Source organism: Homalodisca vitripennis, chromosome 3, assembly GCF_021130785.1.
Source record: "Homalodisca vitripennis isolate AUS2020 chromosome 3, UT_GWSS_2.1, whole genome shotgun sequence".
Lineage (NCBI taxonomy): Eukaryota > Metazoa > Arthropoda > Insecta > Hemiptera > Cicadellidae > Homalodisca > Homalodisca vitripennis.
In genome coordinates, this window is record NC_060209.1 from 69,605,306 (window position 1) to 69,622,833 (window position 17,528).

At 32.2% G+C, this 17,528-nt stretch overlaps 1 protein-coding gene across 2 annotated transcripts in view; it reads right to left on the reverse strand.

The window, feature by feature from the left end:
• Nucleotides 1–17,528, reverse strand: part of LOC124357051 (leucine-rich repeat-containing protein 9-like) — a 65,054-nt gene that overhangs the window by 39,181 nt on the left and 8,345 nt on the right. For both annotated transcript variants that reach the window (XM_046808447.1, XM_046808448.1), the window contains exons 3-7: nucleotides 16,375–16,509; nucleotides 11,113–11,292; nucleotides 8,736–8,891; nucleotides 6,736–6,840; nucleotides 2,954–3,090 (exon numbers count right to left, since the gene is read on the reverse strand). In XM_046808447.1, coding sequence (XP_046664403.1) covers nucleotides 2,954–3,090; nucleotides 6,736–6,840; nucleotides 8,736–8,891; nucleotides 11,113–11,292; nucleotides 16,375–16,509 — 713 coding nt within the window. The remainder of the gene's footprint in view (nucleotides 1–2,953; nucleotides 3,091–6,735; nucleotides 6,841–8,735; nucleotides 8,892–11,112; nucleotides 11,293–16,374; nucleotides 16,510–17,528) is intronic.

Genomic DNA, 17,528 nt, shown 5'->3' on the forward strand with positions numbered 1-17,528 from the left:
TTTGAATTCATTACAGCGGAAGTTTCGATGGCCAGTGATAAAAACAAAATCCCAAGAATTTAGAAAATGAGTTATCTCGTACAATTCCGAAATGGAAAATAAATCATAATAAAGGCGCTTGAACTACGATATTATTTTCAATTAATTTGAAACACGTGATGGATGGACAACTAAATAACGCAAAGTACTGATGGCCGTCTGGTTCTACTAAGGTGATATTCTTTCTTAAGCAGTTGATCAAATAGCTGACTCGGACAACCCGCCTAAGAGGACTATCATATAGCTGCATCGGATAGCTCTGTAATAATATTCATAATCAGGTGTTGGTATATCTGTGTCGGATAAACCTAACATATCCCCTATACAGTGATACTCGTAAGCAGTTGATCAAATAGCTGACTCGGACAACCCGCCTAAGAGGACTATCATATAGCTGCATCAGATAGCTCTGTAATAATATTCATAATCAGGTGTTGGTATATCTGTGTCGGATAAACCTAACATATCCTCTATACAGTGATACTCGTAAGCAGTTGATCAAATAGCTGACTCGGACAACCCGCCTAAGAGGACTATCATATAGCTGCATCAGATAGCTCTGTAATAATATTCATAATCAGGTGTTGGTATATCTATGTCGGATAAACCTAACATATCCTCTATACAGTGATACTCGTAAGCAGTTGATCAAATAGCTGACTCGGACAACCCGCCTAAGAGGACTATCATATAGCTGCATCGGATAGCTCTGTAATAATATTCATAATCAGGTGTTGGTATATCTGTGTCGGATAAACCTAACATATCCTCTATACAGTGATACTCGTAAGCAGTCGATTGCATAGCTGTCTTGTATAACCTTTGTGATAATACTCCTAAATAGTCGATCATGTAGCTGTCTTGTATAACCCTTGTGATAATACTCTTAAGTATCGAGTCGTTAGATCTCTACTTATTAAGGAAGCAGTGCTTTGGGACAATTGAATACTAAGCAACGTGATCGTGCATAACATGCTAAGGCCATTGGCCCCGAAATTATACTTTTGAGATAGATCCAGCATCAATTACAAATGTCAAAACACAAATTTTGAACTTCGATCTCTCAGGGTTCCATTTTAATCAACCTTTCAAGTACCACTCATGTATCGATCCATCAAAATTTCAGTTAATAAAATTATTGAAGAAATAAGTTGTACTAAATGGAGTATTTAATGAATTAAATCTTGTAGTTTATATTGACAACAAAATTAGTTGGCTTTTTCATGTAAACCAGCTTAATTCCAAACTCACAAAGAGAATAAGAATTTTGTATTTTGTAAGAAAAATGTGCAATGTACAGTTATTACGCACTCATTATTCCTTTCTTTTTATTTTCAGAGTAAAATATAGGCTTACATTCTGGGCGGGAACCACGCATTTCTTAGTAATAAAATTACGTAGTATCACGCACAAACATGTTATAAGAATAAAAGTGTATTCAAGAATTACTGAGTATATACAAGACCCTTTTTTAATAATCCATTTATTATTAAATATATTTACGTTTAAAGTATTTAAATAGTTTTACAAGAGAAGCGGAAATAGAGGCTCAGGATATCTATGTTATAAAACGAGAAGTACCGTTCAAAAATATTTCATCAGACTAAAAACAAATAAAACCTTCCTTTATAGAACATTTTTGAATTTCGATCCAAAATGTTTAAATTTACTACCGAAGAGTATTAAAGCTTGTAATGATATAAATTCGTTTGTTATCTACTTAATAATTGGCTCATGGAGGTGACTGATGTGTTAAGCCATTAATGGGATTCAACAAGTTTTCTTTATTTGCAATTCGCAATGAAAGTGAACAGTGGATACTTTTATAACATTACTTCAAGGGGAGTTTCTACATAGATCTCAATAAATAGAACATACAGACATCTGAAGATAATCGCTTTTATTCATCCATTCTTGAGCAAGTGATTACATACTTTTACATAATACATAATAGGTCATTTGAAGGACTGATGTTATTTCGACCGTAAAGCACAAGTTCCATTTTAAACCTAACCCTTTGAACAAAACAATTAAGATTCACACAGAACGTACTGCTATGTATATTTTGTAAACGCTTAATAAAATAAGGTTGAATGATATGAACGATATATACTTCTTACTGTATTCTTATTATTACTATCTAAAATAATCCTAATTATATATATTTTACTAGGTAACAGCGTGTCTGAAAAGTAGAAAAAGCGAACTAATAATGTTTCTGTCTATTACGGAAAGCATACATAGCAAAATGTTGGTTGTAGCAGCTTTGTCCTCCACTTCCCTTCCATTCAGCCGCAATGAATAAACAATAAATAGAAATTGGTCCATAGGCTGTTGAGATAGCTCTTTCCAAACATTGTTGAAACAACCTGTATGTTGCATAAAAGCTATTGTAACAATATGTACATTAGCAATAGCTGGGGAAACTGTTACCAAGAGACTGTTGTAATATTGCAACAATCGCGATTTAAAAATAACCTTAGTGTTTACGTTGATATTTTAGTAGTATACTTTTAAAAAGAACTTCTATAACATTTCAAAATAAAGTTAAAGAAGTTGATTGGCTTCAAAATGCACATTGAAAATGTAATATTCATTTGCAACTTTTTTGAAAAACAACTCTTTTAAAAAACGCTGGTTGATGTTTTTGGTTGGTTTCATAACTTGAACCTATGAAAGTGCCAAAGATTAATTCGTTTGAATAATTTTTCAGAAACTTGTATAGAATAGACAAAATATTTACTAGCGCAAAAAACGCTATTTAAGTCCAAAGATTGTAATTATAAAATATTTTGACCAAATTCCAAAAATTATACCAATGAAAAATAATTATAAGAATATTGATTGTAGTGTAAAATTCAGTATTTTTGTATAGAACTAGAACAAAATTTGTTTTGTGTAGTGACATACTTACTCTTTTAACCTATGACAGACAAAGGAATCAAACTTCTGCTTTAAATGGTGGTAAAGTTCACTTCCCGCTAGAGCATCCTCTTCAAACTGGAGATTTCCAGAGGATCCCAACTCGATTTGAAATTTGTCAGTAATGACCTGGACAAAAGCTACTAAACTGCGATGAACCATGATAAAAGATAAAACTACAAAATATACTTTAACAAATTTTACACTGTACCTTTAAAACAGTTATGTACTTTATTTTATCACATGGTATATATTTCATACCTCAAAACTATTAATTTTATTAAAACTAAAATCACATTTATATAGAATTGGTATATAATTTAATTTTGACACAACAGTGGCTAAATGTAATAATCTTACTATATTACTATATATGTTTTATGTTAATCAAAGAAGAATGTAAAAAATATATAAATTGAAATTTCGTTGGAATTATATATATATATATATATATATATATATATATATATATATAAATCTTCAATAAGAAATCTTCAAATCTATTAACAGTTTCTATATTTCGGCTTAAGGAAATTATCAGGAAATTACAAACATATAAATAGGGCTATAAGAACATAATAAAAATAAAACAAAACATCAACCTATACATCAACATACATTTATTGTAACGGCCAAATACAAAATAATTGAATCGGAAAAAGTAAGCGCTCTGTGGTGTAATGGTAGCACATTCACCCGGTAAGTGAGAGATCCGGGTTCGACTCCCGGCGGAGCAAGTACTTTTTGTGATTCAATGTTTATTGAAATTAAATAAGGCTATTGCCATTTATACAATTTAATGTGTGTGTGTGTATATATATATATATATATATATATATATATATATATATATATATATATATAAACTTCCGAATATTCAGTGCAAGTAAACTTTACGTACTAACACAATTCAAGCATCTAGTTTTGGCCTATTTAATTTTAAAATATAATGTGACGAGGTCCAAAAATAAAACCATTAAGTATAATACAACACAGTAGAACACAGTAGAAGTTAAAACTTCCAATTATACAACTAGTACTTCATTCAACTGATAATGTTATTAAAGTATAAAATCCAATAGTATTGCTAAAATATTTTCTCATACAAGATTTATAGTCTAACTTACATGTCGCAAATCTGCTGAAACAATCTTAGAAAAACGTGTATCATATTCGTTTACGCTTAAAAATTGAATATGTGACGTACGTTGCAGTTGAAGTATTATTATTACAGATACAAAGAGAAGGCCACCAAACTTTGAGGCTTCGATATACAGTATATACGATGGGGTACTCAAAAGAAACCGGAATAGCATTGCCGTGGGCGGAGCATGTGTAGTATGTATTTTTGGTGTTGGCGTGTATATCGCAACTCATAGCCAGTTCAGTGCCGTCTGTACTCTCAACCTGGCTTGTTCCGTTTATCTGCTGTGATTGCTTTTGCTAGTGCTGTTTTGTTCTTTTTTCGTTTTTTTTACGATGGCAAAGTTTCAGTATTGCTGAAACTGTTTTTATATTGAAAACAGCGTCCCAAGACGACGCTATGGGAAAAACGCAAGTGTACGAGAGGTTTGCACTATTTAAAATGGCGACATGCAGATTGATGACAAAACTCGTTCACCAACTGCCCGAATGGACGAAAATAACTGTCAGAGATTAATGCTCTGACCTTGGAGCTCGGTTCAGCGAATTTTAACGGAAGATTTTGGAATGAAAAGAGTTGCTGCTAAGTTTGTTCCTCGGGTCCTAACTGACAAGCAAAAGGAACATCGGGAAAAGGAACGTTTTTTTGGATAAAATGGCATGGTTCCGCTGTCCCACGCACCTTATTCGTCTGACCTGGCACCGCGCGACTTTTACTTAACTCCACGCATTCATAGTATAATCTATGAACTTTTTTAAAAATCTCTTTTAAGCCTTAGCTCTTAGCTATGCTGGCTTGTCTGGGTCACTTTGGCTGTTATTCCTGTCTGATGGGATTTTAACCCGTGGGATATCTCAATTAGAGAGCCGTGACTATATCCCCTAGTCAACGGAGGAGAACGTCTATGAAGTTTTAGCTCATAATCTTATTGTTTTAGCTCTACAACATTCCACTTGTGGAACATTTGTCAATATGATATTGTCATGGCACGACACTAGGTTGTAGCACTAGCGGTTCCCAGCCACCACTATTAAAAAAGTGAGGTTATGAAGAAACAAGTTTGTTGTACTATTTCTTAGGGAAGAATCGTGATTATAAAGCCGGAAAAATATCCTCACTGATACCGAAGTAAGTAAGTAAGTAATTGCACCTTTGTTTCAACAACAAAGACAATAATTGTTTTTTTTTTTACTTAACCTAATTTTATGAAATTTTATTTAAAATAAGTATACGTTTTGTATGATATTTCAATGTAAACTAAACTAGTTTTCCATGGTAATATTTTTACTCTTTTGTTCTCTCATATTCTTGACATTTATTTGACTACACATAGCAAATATTCAACAATTTAAAACTTATATTCTAACATTTTTAACATAGATAAGCGAGAGGGAATATGGTTCTGCCGCATGTGAATTAAGTGTGATAAACAAAAATCTTAATAAAATTGCATCAATATTCTTGTGTTGTCCCACTGGGACATAACAAATGTTATATTCAAGAAATAAAAATAAACATAATTTTGTATTATTTGTTCACGCATTAGCTTACTAAACAGAATAACGTAAATTGGTTCGGTAATAGTAAAACAATGCACTAAAGGGGTATAACTATATGTGAGTGTATATTATGGGGGTTTATGATGTTTAATTTTGTATGTATTTATGTGGACATGAGGCATACATTTTATGTAGGTTTAATGATAACTATTTTATACTGTGGTAAAAATGATACGTTTATTGTTTTGCATAACTAACATATTAAAATTAATAACAATTATTTTTAACTAACATTAAAATAATCTCGTAACAAACGAAAACAACTTTTTAGTAGTGTGTATTATGGGTTACTCAACAAAATATGCACATAAACGTTAAAATAAAGTTTTGAAGAAATTATTCAAATATTTGAATTTTGAATGAAATTACATCGCTTGTGTGTAATATATTTGACAAAAATCTTGCATGTAAAATGTTGTCTCTGATTTATTGTTTTAAACAAAATACTTTATAATAGTCATGAAAAATGAAAAAAGTAATAACACTAATATTAGAACGACATAGAAACACTTGTGTTAAAACAAATTGTGAAACGTTTTTACCTATCACAAACAGTTAGTATATATGACAAGGTAGGAGTATGCCATACCACATGTCGCGTGTAAGTCTATTTCTTCTCTATACAGAAATAATGTTTCATGCAAAATTCAAGTCTACAGATGAAATCTTTCTCGTGCAGTGTTATTACATTAACATTTAGCAGTGTTTAAATAATAAAAGTCTACACACTTATCTTTTACTCTATGCCACACAATAAGTCACAAAGATTATGTTGCATGTGTTGGGGTACTTAGACTACATGTGTTAACGTGTCACATGTAACATTCGTATATGCTTATATTTAGTTGTTTACTAATGTATTTATTTTGCTATTTTCTTGTTGCCATTTTTGTTACCCATAAGACAAAAGAAAAAATGTTCGCTTGTGTTCAGCCATAAAACTTTTTGATGACATGTTTAAGATAAAGTGATACTTTCAGAACCATTTATGAGAATATAAAGTAGAAAATGTAAGAAGGTCAACAATGAGATTAGTATAAAATTATGTCACCTGAGACGCCAAACACTCACCTCAGCCAGTACTCGATATTGTTGAAGACAGAGTTCTTTTCTATCTTTCCACCTTTGAGCCTCATCTTCCCAAAAGCGCAAGTTGCTACTTTTATTTTTTGCTGTCTGAAAAGGTTATTAAATATTTTGTACATTCATCAACATAAACTAAAGTCTTTTGTTCAAAACTTGTTTTATTTTTTTAAAATTCTTATTGTGTTACCTATTTGTGTTTCTGATAACATTATTAAAATCTTACGCTATTCTAGATATGAGTTTAAACACAGTAACTATTTCCGATGTTACGAATGAGGTTTTAACGGACTTTGTTTAGTTTTCAACATCACATATTAATGTTCGAAATAAAATGAGTTTACGCACACAATTTTGTCTATACAGGTCAGTTTTAATAGTTAAAGTACGAGTATCTTACTAAACGTATTGTAGATATATGTCCTTATTAATGGAGTGAACAATGTGCTATTATGTATGAAACGTACTGAAATATAATAAGTACTGTATTTTCAACAAACTAACAATATCAATAGATCCGTTCAGGTAATTGACTGTATCCATAATCATTCACGGCTAAATAGATTATTTACAGATGCCCGCTCCCTTTTTTTAGATTAAAAGGAGTTACATGAGTTACGTACCACCTAGTGCGTGGAATAAATATATGGAGAAAAATAAAGCGACAGTGGCTCAGATTTTCAAATGTAGATTAATTATAATTCAAACTCTGAGTATTTGAATTTTAACGAACGAGACATAAGATATTAGGTGTTTTCAGTTATGCAACAAAGGTTTTAGGAAGTTATTGAAGTTAAAGAAGCTATTCTTATTTACTTTGCTGTTAGGTTTGTTTAACTATGTTCACTGTACTAGGAATTACTCTACTGGATCCAAAGAAATCAAACTTACTTGGTAATGTGTTATATGTATTCAACAATTGTATTTAGAGGCACTAATTAATTGTAATGTACATCAATTGTAATTATGTTACAACTGCGTTATGACAACTAATTCCTCTTAGATTGCTTGTTAGGTGTCAACCATGTCAGTACTATTTTAGAAATTACTCAATTAGATCCCAAAGGGCTATAAATACTTGGAAATTAACTGTTAGATGTATCCAGATTTGTGAACTAGTTTATATTTTAAAAGCAGCAACTCCTGTTAGATCTCTTATTAGGTGTATTCGACCTTGCCATTACTGTATTAGGTGTACTAAATTCGATGTAAAGGAGCTATCTACTACTACTTTGTCTTCAACCATGTCAATACTATTTTAGAAATTACTCAATTAGATCCCAAAAGGCTGTAAATACTTGGAAATTAACTGTTAGATGTATCCAGATTTGTGAACTAGTTTATATTTTAAAAGCAGCAACTCCTGTTAGATCTCTTATTAGGTGTATTCGACTTTACCATTATTGTGTTAGGTGTAGGCTACTCTGTAATAGTTAATTTTGAATTTGCACTGTTCTTCTTGATTGGAGATTGATGGTATTATTATCTTTTTAATCACTCGAAATCTCAAAAAATAATTTTTGAGGTCTACAATATTAAACTGACAAATTGTTAGCTAGTCAAAGTAGGTAACGTAGCTATGGTTGGAAGGGTTGATTCAATGCGAATGTTGAGTTTAGCTCCATTTCACCTTCACATTCCAGACGCTGCACTAAGCGGAAGGTGACTGGGAGTTGAACTCAACAACCGTAAAGAAGGTAAAAAAATATTAACGTCAATGTACTAATATTGTTTCAGTAATCTTTTGATATACCTTTTGATAAGAAGGACTGGACAGCTATATACTCCTTATATAGGTTTGGCGTCAGTTGAATATTTTCATATTGTATAAAATAATTACAAAACTGATCAGTTATTTATTTTCTAAAGATTATTTTATCACATTTTAGTACTATTTATGAAGAAAATAAATAGTTCAATAAAGTTTTTAAGAAATAGCTATTAAGAAACAATTCTACTAAATGTTCTATATGTTATAAATTGATAACCTTTATGTCGACAGGTCCGTGGCAATGGAGTGCTGACCAAATAATTTCCAGCTCTTTATTTTTAGATTCTAAATCATATTTTTGATTTGCCCAAAGTTTTGCCAGTTCATGTTGAAGAGTTAAATGGTAAAATTGTACTTTTGATTCATAAAACACCTGAAAATAAAGAAGTTTTTTTACATTTCACAAGTAATATTTAGAATTTAAACACTTATGATAGGGATAAGAGAATTCTTGCGTAATAATGGAGTAGGAAAATTGAACTTGATGGATACTCAAAATATTTGAATAGTACTAAGTAGGTAGTGATTTTGTAACGATCTTTGGCTCTGGGGACTGTGGCAGATTGCGTTCAGCGAGCTTTTTATACCGTCCAGACGTTGTAATACCAACCTTGAGTGCTTTATCCTCTTGATAATCCTTCGATAATCACTTATCCTTTTCATCCTATTCAGATCTCTCGATGGTGACATGCGAAGCAAGAGGTCACAGAGAAAGAATTCGATCAGAGCTGCTTTTTTATGACCCGAGACTGGACCGATCAACGAGACTGGTGCCTAGAGGGGAACGAGTTGTTCTTTGTTTAGCTAAAGATAAACCAATCAGTGATCAATATGGTTCCTTCATTACAGATTGCTGGCTGTAGCACAACAAATGCTATCTTATTTTTTAAAGTGACTGATTATTTCCAAAATCACTTTAAATAAAGAACTTAGCTTTAACAAAGGAGATAACGTCAGATTATTAAAACGATGGCGTCTCATTAATCACTGATTGGTTTAGCTTCAGCCAATAGGGTTGACGTTTAAACATCCATCTATTTATAGGGGTAGAAATATTTAATTAATAATATTGAACTGTGTTAAAAAAGTTTAGGCACAATGTAAACCAGAAAACGTGTAAATAACAGTCAAGAAAACGAATAATATATTAAAGTATTTATTTAAGAGTACGCAAAATCACGTGTTGCATAACAGGCTTCGCTGATTCAAAATTTCAAGTCATTATAACTCATTTTATTATTGATAGACGGAACGAAAGACAATCATACGGAAAAGAAAGTTTTACATACCTCTGCAAACAAACGATAAATTATGTAAGTTTTCTGTATGATAGTCTTCAAAGACACTCATCGAAATTCCATGGTTGGAGATAAACCGTCATAGAACTCATTCTTGTCTATGTAGAAATTAGGTTTCACGCAAAATTTCAAGTCCACAGATAAACCTTTTCTCAAAATACTTTGCCGCATGATGCATTCACATTTTTGCTCATTAAATTGGGTTTCATATCATTGTTTAAATAATAATAGTCTCCATACCTAGTCACCATAACATGATGTATATTTAGGAGTAATGATTGTTATGTTGGGATAGTTAGGCTACATGAGGTGTTAATAATATGTCACACGATGAATTCTTTTATAAGTGTACTGATTTTGTTTTCAAATTTATTTGTTCTGCTATTTTATCGCGGAAATCATAGAACCAATGTAAAATTATTCGCTAACGCTCAGCCAAATCCTACGGTGTAAACATGCATCATCATTGAACTCAGCGTTCCTCATATAAAAATGAAGCTTCATACATAGTTTCAAGTTTATATGTCAGTTCATTTTCGATATATTGTGCCGAGAGACATACAGATAGACAGAAGATAGACATACAGACGGAAATTAATTGTTCTAGCCCTCGAGTGATAGGCTTCGCTGATGCTTATTCAATTATTGTCACAGGTCTATAAATATGTGGAATTAAATAACACATAATCGAATGCACACAATTTGCTCTTTTCTAAGTAGATCTGAGTTGCATAGCTCGTAGGTAATATTGCCTCTAGCAAACGGGTAAAACTAAAGACAGGATGTGGTACACGCAACTATCGTAGATGACAAATGAAAGGTATTAAAACAGATGACAAAGGCGGGTGTAATTAAAAGTTAATGAGAGCATTGAGTTACTGTAGCGATATGTGGCGTTGGTTGATGATGATAATTATATTGATAATTATGTTCTTTATCAACATCACAACCTCGTAATTATTGCCATACCTAATTAACACCGTCATCATAACTTGATGCTTTGTTGTGATTGTCTCCCACCACCTTTCATTACAGTACATGAAGATGTGTATTTGTGTACACAGCGAATCTAACTAATTTAAAGTTAATGAATGTGAGCATTGAGGGTCTTGTGAAAAGAAATGCTGTACAGCATAAATGGGTTATCGTGAGTTGGTATTCTTTCTTTAATTATTTTACAATCCTCTTAGTCATTCATATAATCTTAACAGCATATAGTCTGATTTAACATTGTAATTTATGGCGTACTTTATGATGTCGAGATTGATGATGTGATGTAATATGCTTTAAACCAACCTGAACCAGATGCCTCTCGGCCTCTGTGATGTCAACCGTATCCAGGGAGTCCAGGTCGGGCATGCAGTGTATAACGTGCGCTCGGTAGTGGGCCAGCAGAGTAACAGGAGTGACCCGGAACAAGGAGTCCCACAGGGTCAACGTTTTGAGGCTCTTCAGAGTTGTCAACTTCTCCACTTCCTTTCCAACAGAACTGTTCCTTTATTAGCTATGGTTCATCCTGACTAGAATACAGTGTGGGTGGACATACAGCTTATGGTTTTCTCACTAGGACTAATTTCTCAGGCTAAAAGTTAATTTTAAATATAGATAAACAATTAATCAAATCAAATCAAAAATCGTTTATTCTCCAAAAAAAATTACAAATGATATAATTATATTAATATATTCATTGTCTAAAAATATACAATTACCATAAATATTTGGGTTTTAACGTATATTGTGTAAAATAAATTTATATTTTTCTAATTTAATTATTTGAGAAATATTCTCACATGGGCTACTAAAGCCTGTGCGTGAGAACGAGTCACCACAAAGTACTTGATTGGTATTTCAAACCTTAAAAATGTTATATCTTATTAAGTAAAAAACATTAAATAAAATAAAGTAAAAATAATGTTTCATAGAATGAAAAATAAAACTAAAGTGAGAATGTATCTAGATGAAGTAAGTGAATAGAAATAATTATTAGAAGGACAAACGACCAACTGTCGGAGATCAAGACCACGGACAGGCCTTGGTGCAACTCTTAGTTAACAGACGGACATCGGAAAAACTGCGTACAAAAATTCACCATTCCTTATCATCGAGGGTTGTTATCTATATTTATGGCATCAAAGTATTAGTCTCGCATGACCTCCCCCAGAAGACACACACCCACTCAAGTTCACAAACACACGCGCACGCAAATGCTCGCGTGCAACACGCACACACACACACACACACACACACACACACACACACACACACACACACACACACATTCGAACACACATATTTACACAAAAACTAAAACTAAAACTCGCTCACACTATATTACTTATTTTCTAATACTTACTTACAAGCCAACATACATACAATCTTATTAGCTATATACTTCCAAACAAACCCAAAATGCTTCCAGTATATTTCAAACATACTCACGCTTACATCCTTACATGCCTGTTACACCAACACTTATATTAATTTTTCCGCCTCCCATCCTAACCCACATCATCTATTGTCTATAATTTGATGTAATTAAGAATTCAGTACGATCTCTTCCCACCAAATTTAGCCAATTAATAATTCTTCTTTTTAAAGAAAACATTGTTATACAATTAGTATTTTTTATGGAATCCGGCAATTTATTAAAAATAATGTGTGCTATATAATATGTATTAGTAGTAGAGAAGGTTTTAATTAATCTCGGAATTCTAGTCTGTCCTGTAGTAGCGTATCTTGTGGAATATTCATGAGGCAAAGAGTCAAATAGGTTTGGTTGATGTTTAAAAACGTAAATAACAAGTGCTTTGATGTAAAGCTGTCTAACATCCAAAACTTGCATTTCATTGTACAAAGCATCCGAAGAGTACCTTCGACACCTCCCCAATGCCGCCTTCATAATAGATTTCTGTGTGACGAGAAGCCGATCTATAACTGTCCTGTAAGCACCCCCCCCATGCTAAAATTCCCCCCTCAATAATTGACTGCACATATGCGAAATATGCCATCCTAATTTCTCTAATTGTCAGCACTTCTTGTAATTGTTGAAAAGCGAAAATCATTTTCCTTAATCTCTTAATTATATAACTTACGTGTACAGTCCACGTCAATCGATTTTCAAACATAACGCCAAGATATTTATACTCATTAACACGGTCAATTATGTCACAAGGGCAATCAGTATTACGAGTGAAGTCATACGTGGTGCTTAATACTATTAATCGAAGTGTCGCTGGATTCGCGTAATGATAAGGGCATACATTTTGTTTTAGCAACGTTCAAGGTTATCAAATTTTGATCGAACCATTTTTTTATTTTTGACATACTTTGAGCTGCTTTTACGAAAATATCGTCCCACGTTTCCGCTTGGAATAAAATTGCAGTGTCATCAGCAAAAAGATACAAGCTACCGGAAATATTGATTTTTGAAATATTATTCATGTAAATTAAAAATAATAATGGTCCAAAGGTACTCCCCTGGATTACACCATAGTTGACGGGTTTCAGGTCACTATTAACACCATTGATAGTTGTAAACTGCTCTCTGTTAGCCAAGTATGTTTGGAACCAGTTAAATGATGTTCCACGTACGCCAATCAAATGAAGTTTCTGAAGTAATTTTTTCCTGTCTACCGTATCAAATGCTTTTGCTAGATTTAGAAATATTAATAAACATCGGTTACCTTTGCTTAATGCCAAATTGATATCTTTCGTTACTGAGAACAGCGCATCGGCCACATTTTTAGATCTCCTGAACCCGAACGGGCGGTCTGTCAGAATATTTAGTCTTTCAATATAATCCGTGAGTTGATTTCTTACGATTTTCTCTAACACTTTAGAGAAGACACTAATCAAGCTAATTGGACGGAAGTTAGATTTTTCTGTAATATCATTGCTCTTAAACAGTGGAATCACTTTAGCAACCTTGAAAGCATCGGGAAACTTCCCGGAACGTATGCTACTGTTAATAATGTGTAGCAGAGGTTCACAAAACAGCTGAAAGTTGTCTTTAAGAAAAGAAGCGGAAATGCAATCGTACCCAGGAGCTGAGCCTCCGCGTAGGCTACTGACACAGATGTATAAGTCTTGTTCCGTACAGTTCTCATAGTAAAAACAGAGTCCACAGTATAGTTCTGCTGGGATTGTACAGGCGCGGACCATCGCGCGGGGAGTGGAAGTTCTCACCAATTAGGCTACTGATTATACAGCAGTGGCCAGCTGTTCAGGAGGAAGGTCACCTCACTTATCGCAGCTCAAGAGTGATTGGAAGCGCCTCTACGGAGTGTCGTGTACTGCAATTTTATATAATAATTTATTTCCTAGCTACTTATTAATTACTCATTTTTAATACTAATATATGGTATTCTTGTTATTGCTAAATTACATAGTTTATTAGCTGTTAATATCAGTTCTCATTGCTTTTATATATTTATTATATTTTATTTATTCCTGTTATTGCACTTTTATATAGTTTATTATTGTTGGTATTTATTATTATATATATTGTATTGTTGTTGGTATCTGGTTTTTGTTAATTAATTGCTGTATTTGCAGAACACATCTTGCAGTTTCATTGTTTATGTTTCAATAGCTTATATTTTTGTTTACATCTTGTTGTTTATAAGCTTCATAATGTTATTGTATCGCATTCTCTCGATTTATACACTTATTCTTTTTTGTATTTTTATTGCCTTATCGCTTGTATCAGCTATTGTGTAATTTATTGCAAAATGGTTTGTCCGTTAATAAATAATAATAATAATAATAATAATAGTCGTTATCGTCTACAACAAGCGGACCGCTCGAGTCGATTAAGCTAGCCAAGTTAAATCCAACTTGTGAGAAATAGTCATTGAACTCGTCGGCCACCTGTTTACTTACATCATTCATCGTCGCGTACTGTCTGTTACCTGTATACTGTTCTAGAGGAAATCCGTCATTTTTATTAGTCCTTCCACTCATTTCGTTGACGGCTTGCCAAAAAATTTTAGGGTTATTGCAATTATTGTTAATTTTTGTCCTAAAGTAGTTCTTTTTTGTAATACTTATAAGTCTGTCCAGTCTGTTCCTGTATGTCATGAAATAAAGTTTCAAATCAGTATTAAATGGTTGTTTTCTCAAAAGCTTACTCAATTTATCTCTTTTCCTGATAGACCGTACTAAGCTTTCTGTAATCCAAGGTTTCAATTTACGTAGTCTCGGTTTGGTATTAGTGATATTTTTACACGCGTTGTCCGTACAGTCTTTTATAGTGGCTAAAAACAGATTAGCGCTAGTATTGAGATCCGCTGTGTCAATAACATGAGTCCAGTCACACCCGTTTATGTTATGTTGCAATTTGTATTTGTCTAAGATGTAGTTAGTGGCAATTGGATAGCTTGGATTAGACCGAGGGTAATTTATTTCAATGTTTAACACAATACTGTAATGATCTGTAATATTATTCGCTATTACAGCAGTTTTAATCTGATCATAGTTATTGTGCTTCACAAATATATGGTCTATACAAGTCTTACTGTCCCCTACGACTCTAGTCGGTTCCGTAATTCCACACATAAAACCAGTCTCATACATCACGTCCAAGTAACGTTCAGTTTTGTTATCTGTTTTAATTAGGTTTGCATTGATGTCACCGATAAGGATGTATGTTTTGCTTTTATCAGTATTTGAGTAGTATTGGTTTAAAGCGTTAGTAAAGATGTCTAGGTCACTGTCATGAGTCCTGTACAAAGCGAGTACGTTACATTGTTTGTTGTTATATATGAAATCCAGGCTGAGTCCATACACGTCGCCCAGCTCCTCCTCTCGCACCGACACACACACACGCTCACTCGCAAACACTAACACACCATCATTCCTTGTTTTCCCCCTATAAGTTTTATATAAGTTGTAGCCCTCGAGTTGCACCCCTAAAACAACCTTACAAGGTGTGACGTTTCAGTTTTTAATGAGTTTTATTGATTGTTCTGAACCAATGTCGGAATGTGGGAAAACATTGTGGGAATACTATATTGTAATACAAAGTGGAAGTAATACTCGTAACTTCAAGCGAGGAAAGGTTAGGCGTTAATATAAACCTAAAATGCAAATTTAATAAAACACTAAATATAAATGAAAAATCATTACATTTTTAACACTCTCATGCTTATAAATGTTTAGGAAATCTTAAATTTGTTCAAAAAAGTGTTTTAAACATATAAGTACAGTAATATGCAATATTATTAGATAGATAAAAAAAAGAAATTTTTATTTGATCTCAAATTACAGTTTTTAAATAGAAACCTCAAGCAGATTTCATGCTTCCAAAATCCTTTTTTTAAGTGAGAGAAAAATCATACAACTATCTATTGTTACTTAGTTAAACCTACAACTTTACTAAATTTTAAATACAAACAAAATATTAATAAAAGTCATTTCCATATGTTTGTAATAGTCCATTATTGTATAATTTCCTCTGCCATATATGTTAAATAAGTGCATTTAGTTTATACTCTAATATAAGAAAAGTAAACGAAAGTAAATGTGCATACAAGAAGAAACAATTATAGATATACTTACGTTAAAAGTATGAAGTGGATTTCCTGATAAATTAATAGCTTCAATTTTCAATATTGGTTTAGGCTTTATGTCAATGTTGGATATTTTATTATTGCCCAGGTAAAGATTTTTGACCGATTTCAAACAGTTCAAATTCTGTAAAAAAATTTCAATTACATTAAAATACTCACTAATTTCATTTACACAAGAAACAAAACAATTATTGCGGAAGATGAAGCCATAAAGTATTACAAATACCTTAGTTGCAATTGTAGTATGAAGAGTAAACATGCTGCATAACAGAAAGTACAGCTCAATCTCATATTTCTGTTGTAATTCAATATCAATATTTCTTAATGTGGTGTAATCGATTTTGAGTGGAAGTAATGTTTTTTTATATATATAAAAATGAAAACATTAAGTGCTTTTAAAGAAAGTTGTCTCAAAACAGAATTTATTTTACTTTCAATGATTCCAAGAATAATTGTGGACATTTGAAGAATTTAAATGTAAAATATCAGTTGAAGGTTAAGAGATGAATGTTTTACAGTGTGTCTATGAGAAATAGCTCGATGGAATGACATGCTTATTATTGATAAAAAATAAATTATTTAAAAAAGTAGTTAGAATACATATAAGTTTTATAGAATCTACGATATTACTGAACAGATTAAGAATTATTCAAAGCTATTTTCATTTTGCCTGATTACAAGATTGGTTAAATATCCCACTTTATATCCCTCGCGGATTGATAAATAGGAATTCTTTTACGTACACTTACATAAAACTGTCTACTTTATGTTATCTTAAAGGGAATTAAAACACAATCTTGAATAGAAAACCAGTATTGTAATTAGCGGAATATTCGAAGCAGATGGTTTCAGCTATTTATAAAAACAAATAACTTGTTTGATTAATGCCACTTGTTTGTTTAATTTAAAACGTTATATGAATTGTATTATATTGAAAGCTCCTTATTTGATATAATTAAAACCTGCCTTCACAATCTGGATAGTATTACTAAGAAGCGGCTTACTAAGAATGAATAGAACTTACATAAATAAATATTGAATAAAGTTAACCTGGATTTAATAAAAGTACAAGGTAATAATAAAATCATCATAACAGTAAAAAATATTCATATGTAATACGTAAGTGGAAGAGAAGTACATTGT